At 39.3% G+C, this 14279-nt stretch overlaps 1 protein-coding gene across 3 annotated transcripts in view; it reads right to left on the bottom strand.

The window, feature by feature from the left end:
• Positions 1-14279, bottom strand: part of UBE2W (ubiquitin conjugating enzyme E2 W) — a 55440-nt gene that overhangs the window by 15870 nt on the left and 25291 nt on the right. For all 3 annotated transcript variants that reach the window (XM_084786879.1, XM_084786878.1, XM_084786880.1), the window contains exon 4: positions 2102-2257. In XM_084786879.1, coding sequence (XP_084643005.1) covers positions 2102-2257 — 156 coding nt within the window. The remainder of the gene's footprint in view (positions 1-2101; positions 2258-14279) is intronic.

Here is a 14279-nt window from a genome sequence, read left to right as displayed (position 1 = left end):
ATTATCATAGTTAGACTTATCATACAGCAATTCTACTAAAAACAATTTAGCAATAATTAAGTAGAAATGATTAGTTTTACACTAATGTATACAAAACACACTAGCAGCAAACCAAGAGGTGAGGAGAACGAGGAGGGTTAAAGGATGAGAAGCATACTGAGCAGCAGTTACTCTCCAGCAATTGGTGTAAAACAGTCCATGTAAATGCACGTGAAAGCTAATGATCACCAGGCCATGCAAGAGCAATGGGTAGAGTCACCAGTGACCATCTCAAAGCAGTGCACATCAAACCCTGCAGTCATCACCTCACTGTGAAGAATCACAGGGACACAGGAGCCCTTGTAAAAACAAACTGCTTTGTCCCACAGAAGAAAAGCTCTGTGTGTGTGTGTGTGTGTGTGTGTGTGTGTGTGTGTGTGTGTGTGTGTAAGAAACAGAGTAAGAAAAAAACCTGAAGCAATAAACAACAAAGACTTATAACAACTCATGGTTAAACAAAGCTTGATTACAGCCTTAAAATGCCAAAGAAACTAGTGATATTAAGGAGGCTGGAGAGATGGCTCGGCAATTAAGAGTGTTGGCTGTTCTCTCCGAGTACCCTTGTTTGTGTCATAGCACCCACAAGATGCTTCTCAATCATCTGTCACTCCAGTTCCAGGAAAGGCAATGCCCTCTTCTGGCCTCTGTAGGTACCAGGCATGCTCATGGTATATAAACATACATGGAGGTAAAACACCCATATTAAAAAGTAGTAAAATATTTTTAAAGAGTTATTAAGACACATGTATCATATTTCATCTAAAATAGTATCTTTGTATTTTAGTATTTCTGAATGGGGATATGTCTTTCAATTAACAACATGTCATAATTTAATGGCAGGGTTTTTTCTTATATAGTACCTAAAAACTGGATAAAGGGCTCTTCATCTTACAATTGAAATAGAAAAACAAAATGTAGCCTATTATTCTCTGTACTTATTTGAACAATATAACTAAATCAAAACTAAACTAAACTAAATCTGATTTTTGAAAAAGAATACCAGGAAAATTCCTTTAAAATATATTATTATGTGTGAGTTTATGTTTGTAGGCACATGTGTGCACCACACTGCAACTGACGATCACAGAAAATCTTTCAGGGCTCTGTTCTTGCTTCCAATGTAGGTTCCAGGGATCAATAGTCAGGTCACATAGTGTGCATGTTCAGTGGCTGAAACCCCTATGCAAACCCCTCCAAAAAAAAAACAACAAAAAAAAAACCCTTTGAATTAACATTCCAAGAAACTTACTTAGTCAAACAGTGACTCTGGGTTTTCCAGATTCTAAACAACCCATTGTTTAAAAATGTACCATTGTCTTAAAGATTCTCTAAATTCTACTAAAACAGCAGTGGGTTTAATCTGGAGAACAGAAAAGCAATCTGCTAAAGACACATATACACCCCCAGAGCTCCCTACTTTAAAGGTATCTGAAATTTAGCTCATACCATTTTTCATCTGGTCTTTTCCCTCACTTCCATTAGAGGCAGAATCTGTGGGTGAATAAAGGAGAACAAGAGGGAAGGTTCCAAAAATTCTACTGGTAATTTGTGCCTCCTTCACTCTAACCACTGAGAAGCTCTGGATTCTGGGAGATTCTGAGAAACGCTGCCTTGGGTGGAGCTGGCTAAGGGAGCTAAGAAGCGAAGGGATGTTCGTTCTAACTTTCCCGCTGTGAAAGCTAAAAACAGGACTATGCTGTACACTTTCACTCTGTGCTTGTTCATGGAAATAAAATTCAGATCAAGAACATGTGCATGAATGTGCTGTTTAAAACGATTAAACAACAGCAACAGTCTAGTTATTACCCACACTGCTAGCATGTTGTATGCTCAATATACTATACTTTAGAAATACATATAAAACATTGAGTTTGATTTCTAGTCTATTTAGAATGAAAGATAACAAAATAAGTTGCCAATTTATTACTAAAAATGTCGTTCACTGCAATTTGAAAACAAAAAGCACAAGTCCTCCTTCAGATACAAATAATTATATTTTGAAACTGTTAACCTACCTATGCTGAAAGAGGAGACATTACCTGGATAATTGTGAAAGTCCTACCTTTTCTTTGCAGCTGGAAAGCATGCTAATAATGCTAAGACAGACTGACTGGACTGAGAGCGCTGGGGACCAGTCTTCTGTTAGAATGGATAAACAGATATGACCATTGCTATACACATGAGGATGAACAGGAATATTTTCACCAGTAAACATGACCTAAGAAAAAATAAAATTCCATTAACGCTGAATATTCTCTACTATTAATAATTAAAATATTTTCCACATTTAACAAGTATTAGTTTTTTAAGACATAAAACCAAGCAGATTTCAGGAGGAAATGCTCACATATCACCAACAATTTAATAACAACCTCTCTGCATAAATAACCATGCAGTATTTGCAAACCCTAGACTGTTTTAATAAATTTCACTGAAAATTTCTAAATTTATATCTTTCTTTACTAGTAAACTGTAAACTACACTCATGAGAATGTTTTTTGTTTTTTCAAATTCTAGTCATTACTCACTGAATATTCATTATGCACACCTTTAATCCCAGCAGAGGCAGGCGGGTCTCAGTGAGTGTGAAGCCAGCCTAGCCTTCTACATGGTAAGAACCAGGATAGCCTTCCTAGGCTACATACTGACAGCCTAATTTAAAAACCAAAATACAACAAAACCCAAATGTACTAAAAATCCCAAAGTATTTAATTTTGATGCTAACAAAAGCGTTTTTTGGTGAAAAAAGGAAATAATAAAGCTGAGTCTTAACTGGCTGGTGTCTCTCTCCTTTGCCTTCTACTTACTAGACTACACTGTTCCTTTATCTTACCTCGGCACGACTGTAAGGGGCCTTGCTCTGCCCTTACACTTCAAGTAAACCACCTAAGCATCCAAACAGGAAAGAGATTACATCCACATATCCTCAAATACCATTATACACATTCCAAGACAACCCAAAGGCAGCAGACAGACTGTGGAACAATTACATACGTGCCCCTCGTTATTTTGCAATGCTGAGCAAAGAACTTGGATCCTGTACATGCTACCCAAGTGCTCCATTCTGAGCTATAGCTCTAAGAGAAATTTGATTTACATAAAATTCAAATTAAATTAACTCACCAATCTTCAAGTCAATCTTATAAGGTAATAATACCATACTAATTCTATAGTTTAGCAGTCATTTCTAAGTAGTGATTTCACACACACACACACACACACACACACACACACACACACACACACACACGAAGAAAGAAAGAAAGAAAAGAAAAGAAAAAAAGAATGAAAGAAAATCACCAGTATCACTTGAATGGGGGTATGATTAAAAATTCACAACCAGGCTGGCTGTGATGGTGTCCCACTGCAGGAGCAACTTCTGGAAAGCCCGAGGTGAGGAATTTTACTAGAGCCTGTAAGCTCAAGGCCAGTCTTGGGAAAATAGCAAAACTTTCAAACAGTAACAACAACCATAAATATAAATTCAAACTTGCCAATTGAGAACTGAGTCTCCACATACAAGCCTACAGCTCTCAACCTAGACTAATAGTCTCAAACCCTGCAGAATACCAAGGAGGAGAACCTGAGGAAACGTGTTGCTCTACAGAAGACAGTCGATGAAATCTGATTGGCTAGAGTGAGGTAAATGCACATTTAATATAGAGTAGATATGGTGAAATTAAAACACGGTAAGGTTTTTATCTGACTTATTAAGATTCTGACAAATGGGGGCTGGAGAGATGGCTCAGCTGTTAAGAGCACACTGTCTGCTTTTCCAGAGGTCCTGAGTTCAATTCCCATCAACCACATGGTGGCTCACAACCATCTGTAAGGGGTCTAATGCCCTCTTTTGGCATGCAGGTGTACATGCAGATTGAGTACTTGTCTATATAAAATAAATCTTAAAAAAATTCTGACAAATATTCACATTAACAAACCAATCATCCACAGTCTGTTAACTGTAAATATTACTAGCAAGCAGGACTCTGTCTGTTAGATGAGGTTAACAAGTATTTTTCAAAAGGATCATTTTCAAACTTGCTTTCCTTAGTCTTTAGGATGTGGCAGCTGTGGTTCACACCTTTAATCCCAGCACTCAGGAAGTAGAAGTAGGCAAATCTCTGAGTTCAGGGCCATCCTGGTCTACAGACTGAGTTCCAGGGCAGCCAAAGCTACACAAAGGAACCATGTCTGGAAAAAAACATAAAAGATCTGGCCACCACCTTTACCCTCCTCACAGAAGAAAGGTAGAAGCATAAAAGCCAAGTCTCGTAATGAGAGGAATCAGCTACTTCTACAGGATTGCAGAAAATTCACTCTTAACCTTTGAATGGCCATTCTACCAAATGCCATTTATTTAGCTGATGTCATTCATCTTGCCCTAAAAAAAACCACCCTGCTTTGAGCAGTCTTCAATTCTACACTTTTTGAGTATGTTTACAACTGCTTTTTAGTGGAATATTGTAAGTATGAACCACAGCTTACTACAACACATTTATTTGTAGACTGTGTTAATATACATAGAGAGCAGGATTTTATAAATGTCATGATATACAGCTTTGTTTGGGTTATTCATTCTATCCTAAACAGCCATTTGACCAGCAGTGTTTTCACTGAGACTATAGGCAGTACCTTGAGAATTTACTCCCTGGTCACAATTATTTTTAAAGGATATTGCCCGCCCCCCTCAAGTAAGATCTCTTAGAAGTCTATGACAATAGTACTCTGAAAGTAAAAACAAAACACAAATACAAAACAAAAGCTGCCAAGTTTTAAACATGGCTATCAGCAATCACCGAAGAAAATACATGACAGCCAGAGGCAAAAGTCATGGGACACTGACTAGTCACTCACAGAGCAAAAGGAAAGCAGTATTCTCCTTGGAGAGAAATTGTTACCAATATCCATGAGCCAGGAACTTGCCCAGATGAAAAGAAAATCCAGACAGAAAAGAAAACGGTGAGCCGCAAAGGCACTATGGCAAAAGCAGACAGTCTACAAGCTGAGCAGAGAGCAAGACCAAACAGCACTAATATCACAGAGGCCAAACAAGAGTCAGTTAGGTCCCTTGCTGGGTACAGTGGCCCACATCTGTAATTCCACTACTCAGAAGGCTGAGGCAGGGTAAGATCTTGGGTAGACAGCCAACCTGGACTATGTAGTAAAAACCTGTTTTAAGAAACCACCCCAAGGGGGCTAGAAAGATGGCTCAGAAGTTAAGAGCACTGACTGTTCTTCCAAAGGTCCTGAGTTCAATTCCCAGCAGCAACCACATGGTGCCTCACAACCATCTATAATGTGATCTGGTGCCTTCTTCTGGCATGCAGGCACACATGTGGACAGGATACTGGATAAATAATTAATAAAGAGGAGGAAGAGGAGGAGGAGGGAGAGGAGGAGGAGAAGGAAGAGGAGGAGGAAGAAGAAGAGGAAGGGGAAGAAGAAGAAGAAGAAGAAGAAGAAGAAGAAGAAGAAGAAGAAGAAGAAGAAGAAGAAGAAGAAGAAGAAGAAGAAGAAGAAGAAACAAGAACAACAACCAACCCAAGCCGGGCATGGTGGTACATACCTATAATCTCAGCACTCAGGGAGGCAGAGGCAGATGAATTGCTTTGAGATTGAGGCCAGCCTGGTCTACAAGACAAGCCCGGCCAGGCAAGGCTACGCAGAGAATCCCTTGTCTTGAAATAAAAATAAAAATAAAAATAAATAAAAATTAAAAAAAGAAAGAAAGAAAGAAAAAGAAAAGAAAAAAGAAACCAACCCAAGGGCTGGAGAGATGGCTCAGCAGTTGGGGAGAGCTGGCAGCTCTTCTAGGGGACCAGGGTTCAGTTTGCAGCATCCACATGGCAGCCCACACCTGCCTGTGGCTCCGGGTCTGGGGCACTCAGCAACCTTACATAGACATGTATGCAGGCAGAATACCAATGCACAGGGAATGCAAATAAACACTGGAAATTTTTTAAAAAGAAACCAACTCAAAACAAAAGTACTTAACCTCGATCAGGCTTTTACCATATCCCATGCAATTTAAGTTCAGCCAGCATGAACTTGAAGCGGCCAGGCACATGTTAAGCAACCCTTAGGGCCTGGGCACTTTAGACTCTTGGCTAGCAGGGGAAAGCTACTTGACCTGCCAAAGAAGAATTCCTGAAGTAAAAGAAACGAGTTTTTTGTTTTTGTTTCTTTAAAACAACAGTTTGTCTATGTAACCAGCGTTACCAGTCTTTTCCATTTCCACACAGTTTCATATAATCTCTGCTGTACTGCTTCTTTACCCACTACAGGAGAGCAGCCAAGGCTAGATTCAAGTACATACTGTTTTCCATTTTGCATATTACCCAGCATAAGTCAAAGGAGAAAAATGGGGATTTCTGTTGTTTTAATTCAGGCAAGCAGGTACTGGACACTCAAAATGCTGTTGTGTGTGGAGTTTTTACAATAAATTGGGGTACTTTCATGTAGCTGATAAAACTATCTAGGACTGACACAACAAGAGCACTGAATACAAGTGATCTGAAACTACGACTCAATTTACTTGGCCTCAGGTCAAAACTAGTTATACAATCATACCGTAAAAGTTAACTGAAAACCATACACATTACTTGCTGCAGAAACCCAATCAAGGAAAATGGAATTTCAGAGAGGAAGTGAAAGTACAACTCTAAGATTTAGAATTAGCACTTTTAATGCCAGGACCATAAGAAGCCATCCGAAATGTCTGTGTTTTTAATCATCTCCTTATTACTGTAGCTCATTTTCAAAAGTAGGTAAGAGCTAAGGTATAACTACACTCAGAGTAATTTTAGAAGTGTATATACCTAGTTTAGACATGCAGTCTGAAAATTTAATCAGGCCAATCTTGGAGTAACTTTTGAGTACCATGAATGTAGTACCTATTAAAATCCAAACTGAGATACGTCGGAATAATGAAAACCTACTCATACTATAAACAACCACCAGTCAAGCTAGGGGGAGGAGAGGAGCATGGAGTGTCCCTGTTACCTAGGCTGGTCATAAGCCACTGAGCTTAAGGATTTCCCCTATGGAAGCTTTAAAAGGATCTCAAACTATACATATGTGCTACTTATGCCTTACTTACTACTCAAACTTGACAGATCCTAACAACAGGTTGATCTGATAGCTGCCAATATCTGTAGGTATCTAATATAAAGCAACCACAACAAGACATTTAACTGTATACTCCAAGTTACTAAAGTCTTGACATTACTACTAATACAGACGGAGTTCAGGTAACTTTCATATACAAAATTCAAGAATTTCCCCACATCAGGCCCAATAATGAAAAACTTTACAATACTTATTTACAAAGAAGATACAACAGTGTTTCATGAGCAGCTTAGAAAAAGAAAGAACATTACCTATTACGAGTCTAGCTAAGTCCAAAAAGTATGCACACAATGAACAAAACAGGCTATATACAGACAGGAAGTGCAGCTCAGGGGTGCATAAGCCCCAGCTTATCAATTGATTTCTAGCATCGGAATCTAGACGGGGCAGCCACAAAGTCAACCAAACACTAGGCTGTTATTATAAAAACAAGTATAACATATGACATAGAAAAGTTAGGATTAATAGCAAGCACATGGATACTCAGGCTTCCTCTCAGGGACAACACGGGCAAGGTTTTCTCTTGTGATCAGCACAGCCAGGCTGATGGTCTAAACCTGTGATCCTAGTACTTGGGAGGTAAAGACAGGAAGACCAGATGTTCCATATCATCCGTGGCGACAAAGGAAGTCTAAGGCCAGCCCAGCATACATGATGCCATGTCTTAAACAACCAAAATAACTAAGTAAATGAAACATGAAAGTATAAAATATGATACAGATAAATAAGAATTAATAATAATATTATATATTATATTAATATTATAATATTAATTATTATATTATAATAATATAATAAAATAATAACTGACAAAAGTGGCTAGAGAGATCATATACAAGCAGGTAACTTATAGACAAATTGGTTGTTTTTAGGAATGGGGGGCATGCCTCAACATCCAAAAATAAATAAATAAATAAAAATTTAAAGTATAACATATGATATAGAAAAGTTAGGGTTAATAATAAGCAACAAAAATGGCTTAGGAAGATCACACACATACAGGTTAAATTATAGAGATGAATTAGGCTGTATTTAGGAGTGTCTGTGTGTGTGAAAGAGTCAGATAGACAAACAGAAGACAGACAGATGAAAAAGAGGCCACAAATTTGAAAGAAAAAGCTGAGGGGTGCACGTGAGGGGGTGAAGAGAGGAAAAGAAAATGGGCATGTGATGTAATTATAATTTCAAAAAACTTTTATAAAAAATGACTGGGGAGCCAGGTGTGGTGGTGCACACCTTTAATCCCAGCACTCAGAGGGCAGAGGCAGAGGCAGGCGAATTTCTGTGAGTTCGAGGCCAGCCTGATCTACAAAGAGGAACCAAGGACAGCCTGTGCTCTGTGTAACAGAGAAACCTTGTCTCAAAAAACCAAAAACCAAAAACAAACCAAACAAACAAACAAACAAACAAAAGATGGAAAGAAGGAATTTGACTGGAGATTGAAGTTTCCTGAGTTTCAATGCAGATTTCTCCTTTAGTACACAAACATGGGTCATCTGCATCTATGGTAGTAGCTTTCTACTTCTCCATGACTACCATCACTATGTTGCTCTAAGTATACTTCAAAGACGAGGTTCTTTTTTTTTTTAATCTTTATTTTTGTTTTATGTGTATAGGTGTTTTGCCTGCTTGCATACCTTGTGCACTGTCTGTGAAGGTCAGAAGAAGGCACTGGATTTCCTGACACTTGTGAACCGCCATGTGGGCGTGGGAGTGGAACCTAGGTCTTCTGGAAGAGCAGCCAGTGCTCTTAACCACCAAACCATCTCTCCAGCCCCCAAAGACACACTTTGTACACACAATGAAGCTAAGTTTGGGAAGTTAACTACCCCTCTGTCATTTGTTAATGCCCACACTCCTCATTCTATCATATCAGTTTTTTTTTTTTTTAAGTGTGGCCACTTGAGGAACTTGAGCGTGAGCATCTGAGCAGGCCTTAAAAAGAAGGACGAGGGTACCAACAAACAGGCTCTGGGTCTGCATGAGCAGGAGAAAGGGAGGGTCTGGGTTAAGTGCCCACACTGGTAGGAAGGAGGCTGATGAGGAAGCGTAGCACTTCCAAAGCAAAAGTATGGCTTCAAAACGTAATCATGTCCCTACTATTGCCAAGAGAAATTACATGCTAATAACTTCTCAGCAAAAAGCACACTTGAAAAGTGTAAACCAAGTACAACTGAGACATTTACAAAGTACTGTAAGAAGGAAGCATCTCAGACATTTCTTTGAAAAGGACTGTTCTAGCAAGAGGTGTATAAGTAGTGGGTATTAGACGGATGGGAAGAACTAATGCGAAAGAAGACGCAGAGTGAAAGAGCACCAGGAGTCAGGACACTAGGCTTTGAGACCTTTATGGTCTGACCACATCTCCCAAAGCCTATGAAATACATATCCAAGTCATTCATCCTATGAAATACAATCTTCTTTGATGAGACCCTAAGCACGCCCACACTCATGCCAGAGGTAGGAGGCTGGGTCCTTCCATGCCTTGCCCTATACATTTCACATAAACTCTTTACGTCCTCTGAAGACCAGTTCAACCAGTTCAAGTAGGTTTTTCTCTGCCTCCTTGGTCTACTCTAAATTAGCAAATGCTTTCCATTTTGTTCAAAGGAACTCACTGTCCTTCACGGAGTTTGACCCCTTTATTCAAATGCCTAGTTACCATCAACCTTGTCTATTGATTCAACCTCTAAAACAGGTGCGATCTGTTCACCTTCCGTAACCTCCACTAGACCCTGCTGCTGCAAGTCACCACCATCTCCGACCTTGTCTCCCCATTTGTGAAGTGCCACTCTGTTCCTTTTAATTTTAGATAATGATTCTATAACTCTGCTCAGAACCTCCCATGTGATCAGACCAAAAGTCTGGGCTACAAATCTACCTATAAAAGTTCTCTCCTGTCCATATATCTCACAAGCACTTGTTTTCTCGATGAATGGCAACTGACTAGGGTAAGATGGGATCTCAATGTAGTTTTGCTTTGCAGTTCTCCAATGGGTGGAGAAACTGAACACCTTTTCCAATCTTCTCTGCCACTTGCATTTCATCTGATTGGACTATCTAATTTCTCATATAGCTTGAGCTCTTTCTATCTCTCTTGTTACATTCTTTCTACATCTCTATTGCATTCTGTCAAAAGAACAGTGTGCAGACATTTTCTCTCATTCTGTAAGCTGTCTCTCTGCTTGATGAACTGTCTGCTGTAAAGACACTGTCATTAGGTGCCAATCTGTTAACTGCCACTGTTACATCTAGAGCAAATGAGGGTGAGTTCCACTGATCATGTCCTTGCTCCATTTTTCTTCTGCATTATTTTATTTATGGTTTATGTATCTTTTCCCAAAAGAATGTAAACTATACATAAACAGAAAATTTTTGGATGTTGTCATGAACTTCTTGTGCTGTTTTCCTTTTTCAAATTAAAAAACATATATTGATTTGGATTATGTACATATGTAGACACACGGAGGGTATTAGCTGTTTTCATCAATCACTTTCCACTCCACTTTTTTTTTCTTTTTGAGAAAGGGTATCTCATTGGACTTGGTGCCCCTTGATTCAACTAAACTGTCTCTTGAGCAATCCCAGGGACCATCCTGCCTCTGCTTCCTCAGTGTCAGGGTCGCAGGTGGGCACTGCCACACCTGGCTTTTATCAGGTTCTGGGGATTGAAATCAGGTCCTCGGATCTGTATAGCAACACTCTACTTCCAAAACCATCTCCCCAGCTTTTTGTTTGCTTTTTTGAGACAGAGTGTTACTTTGATCCCCAGGTTAGTCTAGAACTCTCAGCTCAGATAATATTCAGCCTCCTGAGTGCCGGTGCTACAGGCATACACTGCCCCATGAGAACTCTGCAATCTGAACCAAAAAGATCTAATTCCAGTTATATATTCAATCTTCAATAGATAGGTGAGTTATCCTTAACAGGTAAGGAAACACTGACCTATCCAGATAAGATGCAGATTAGAGTCCTTAAAAGACAACTTCCTATCTCTTTAGTCTCCGTATTCTCTTCTATTTCTTGATCTAAAGTGTTTGGCATAGTGTAAATGCTCAGGACACACTGAACTAAGCAGCCATTTGCCTGCAACTTAGCATAAACAAATACAGCACTTACACAGAAGGGCGTCTGGCCTTCACTGCACATCAGTGCTGAAATGGGGCATCATACCTGCCCTATTCAAACTGAGAAATACTTAGTGCCTTGTTTTTACAACATTGATCTAAAATGACACCACTATTTAGGCAGGTGGCCTTTTCACAGTAAAATCGCTTATAACGGGAGAAACTAATCATGAGTAAGAGGGAAACACAGCAAGCTACAAAGGGATGGAGATGCCTTTGGTAGGTATCACAGCTTCAACAGTACTGCTTTATTCTGTGGGAAGATGAAAAACTGGTATCTAATAACTGCCAATACGTCTGTTTCCTCAGAATACCTTATAATTAGGGAACTGACCTACCTCAAAGGAATGTTTCAACCACTTTCCCAGAGCAATGAATGTCTAGAAAGACTCAGTTATTGTAATTTACATTTACACAAGTCTGGATTATCAGACCCATTACATTACTTTAAAGCCATACAGATGGTGTGATTAATAAAATAATTTTAATAATTAAAAAAAATCCCTTGCCCTTTAGAGTAGTTGTCATTTTCTTAACCAATATAAGTTAGAATGTCAAACTTCTGCAACACAGATACATTACAAGATAAGCTGTTAAAAAGAACACTAGCATTCCAAAAGAATGGGGATAACTGTCCTGCGGCCGTTCAGGTTCCATATATACTCTTCCACTTTCCTAAACGTCACCGTAAGATGAGCAGATACTTTCCCCATGCTAGTGATAGATCTACTCGGCAGCAGGGCAGAGGGGAGAGAAATGACTCCATTTTGACTCCTGATTATTCTAACAAGTAATCAAATCATTGATAAGATCTTCCTACAAGCATCTTTCTACAAGTTGTAAAAAACAAAAAACGGGCTGGTGTTGATGGCTCAGAGGTTAAGAGCACTGTCTATTCCGAAGGTCCTGAGTTTAATTCCCATCAACCACATGGTGGCTCACAACCATCTGTAATGAGATCTAGTGCCCTCTTCTGTTGTGCAGGCAGAATATTGTATAAAGAATAAATAAATCTTTTTTTAAAATTGAATCTATATATCTAACCACTTTATTAAGAACTATTTTTAGGTGATAAAATCAGAATGGAAGTTAAATTATGAAATACAGTAAAATGTAGGGAGGTAATCTATGCAAGAAATGGTTAAGTTTTAACATGTCCATAAAGTAACTTGATAGCCAAGGTAAAGACTTGATTCCACAGAAAATAATTATCCATAGATTTTACTAAGAAAAGCAAAGTGGGGTGGGGGCACATGTACATAAGGAGTGGAGAATAGAAATGGCGCAAGTACAAGGTTTGATCCCCAGCACTGTGGAGAGAACTTTAAACATACAGGGAGATGATGAAAATGCCTACAAAGATATTTAACTGTGAAAAGGCGTGTAATACAAGCAGAAACTACTGAAACAATAACCTACTGAAACAACTCAGGTCCAAGATAATGCCTTGTGCTACAGGCCAGATAGTAAGGTAAGAGAGGAATGGACTGACTCAAAGACTGCAAGAGGAACACTGTGCACCAGAAGGAGCGAAAGGAGACAACTTAAAGCAAAGCAGAAGCCAGATGTGGTAGCACACACCTTCAGGCCCAGCACTTGGGAGGCAGAGGCAGGTGGTTATCTGTGAGTTTGAGGTCAGCCTGGTCTACAAAGCGAGTTCCAGGACAGCCAGAACTACACAGAGAAACCCTGTCTGGGGGAAAAGTTGGTGTCCAAAAAAGACGTATGAGATCTTAGAAGCGTGTGTACCCACAGCAGTGATCTGAGCTAGCTACTTAACACATCTTAGTGTAAAGAATGAGACTGCGCTGAAAAACAAATAAGAAGTTATTAAAATCAAAGGAGCAGGAAGAAGAGAATGAAAGAAATCTGAAGATGACAATTTCTTCTAAATGGTGAATTGGAAATATTTGGTTTTGAGTAGAAGACTAAGGACAGAGTTTGCAGAATGCTTTTTGGCTTGAATATATATATATTTCCTATGATTAAAATAAAACTCTGCACCTTCCAGAGTCTCCTTAAGCTGAAAGCAAGTAAGTAGCATGCTAGAACTTTGCTGAAGAAAGGCAGAAATGGCTGCAGGCGCGGAGGCGAAGGGTACAGAAGTCAGAGAGAGTAAAGATGAACTCTTGGTGAGAAGGAAGATGTCTATGCTTCTGACTAGTTAACAGATGCTCATCATAATGCTTAGAAGTCATGACAGCAGAGTTCGTTCAGTTTTGTTTTTGTTTTTGTTTTTGTTTTTTTTCCTTTTTTCTGAGACAGGATTTCTCTGTGTAGCGTTGGCTGTCCCGGACTTGCTTTGTAGACCAGGCTGGCCTTGAACTCACAGCAATCCACCTGCCTCTACCCCCCAAGTGCTGGGATTAAAGGCATGCACCACCATGCCCGGCCTGAGTTTGTTCAATTTTAAGTTCTATAAAAATAGTCAAATAATAGCTGAATAGTATTTGATAGTGTAAATGTACCAGTTTCTTTATCCAATCTTCTATTGAGGGACACTTAGGCTGTTTCCATGTTCTGGCTATTATGAATAAGGCTGCTATGAACATGGTTGAACATATGTCCTTGTTGTGTGCTGGAACATCTTCTGGGTATATTCCAAGGAGTGGAATAGCTGGGTCTTGAGGAAGCCCTATTCCCATTTTTCTGAGATAGCACCAGATAGATTTCCAAAGCAGTTATACTAGTTTGCATTCCCACCAGCAATGCAGGAGTGTTCCTCTCTCCCCACATCCTCGCCAGCATGTGGTGTCACTTGAATTTTTGATCTTAGCCATTCTGATGGGTGTAAAATGGAATCTCAAAGTTGTTTTGATTTGCATTTCTCTGGTTACTAAAGATGAGCATTTCTTTAAGTGTTTCTCAGCCATTCGATATTCCTCTGTTGAGAATTCTCTGTTTAGTTCGGAGCCCCATTTCTCAATTGGATTATTTGGCTTGGTGGTATTTAATTTCTTGAGTTCTTTATATAGTTTGGATATT

This window comes from Acomys minous, assembly GCF_964271855.1.
Source record: "Acomys minous genome assembly, chromosome: 1".
NCBI lineage: Eukaryota > Metazoa > Chordata > Mammalia > Rodentia > Muridae > Acomys > Acomys minous.
This window is presented reverse-complemented; position numbering and strand designations above follow the sequence as displayed.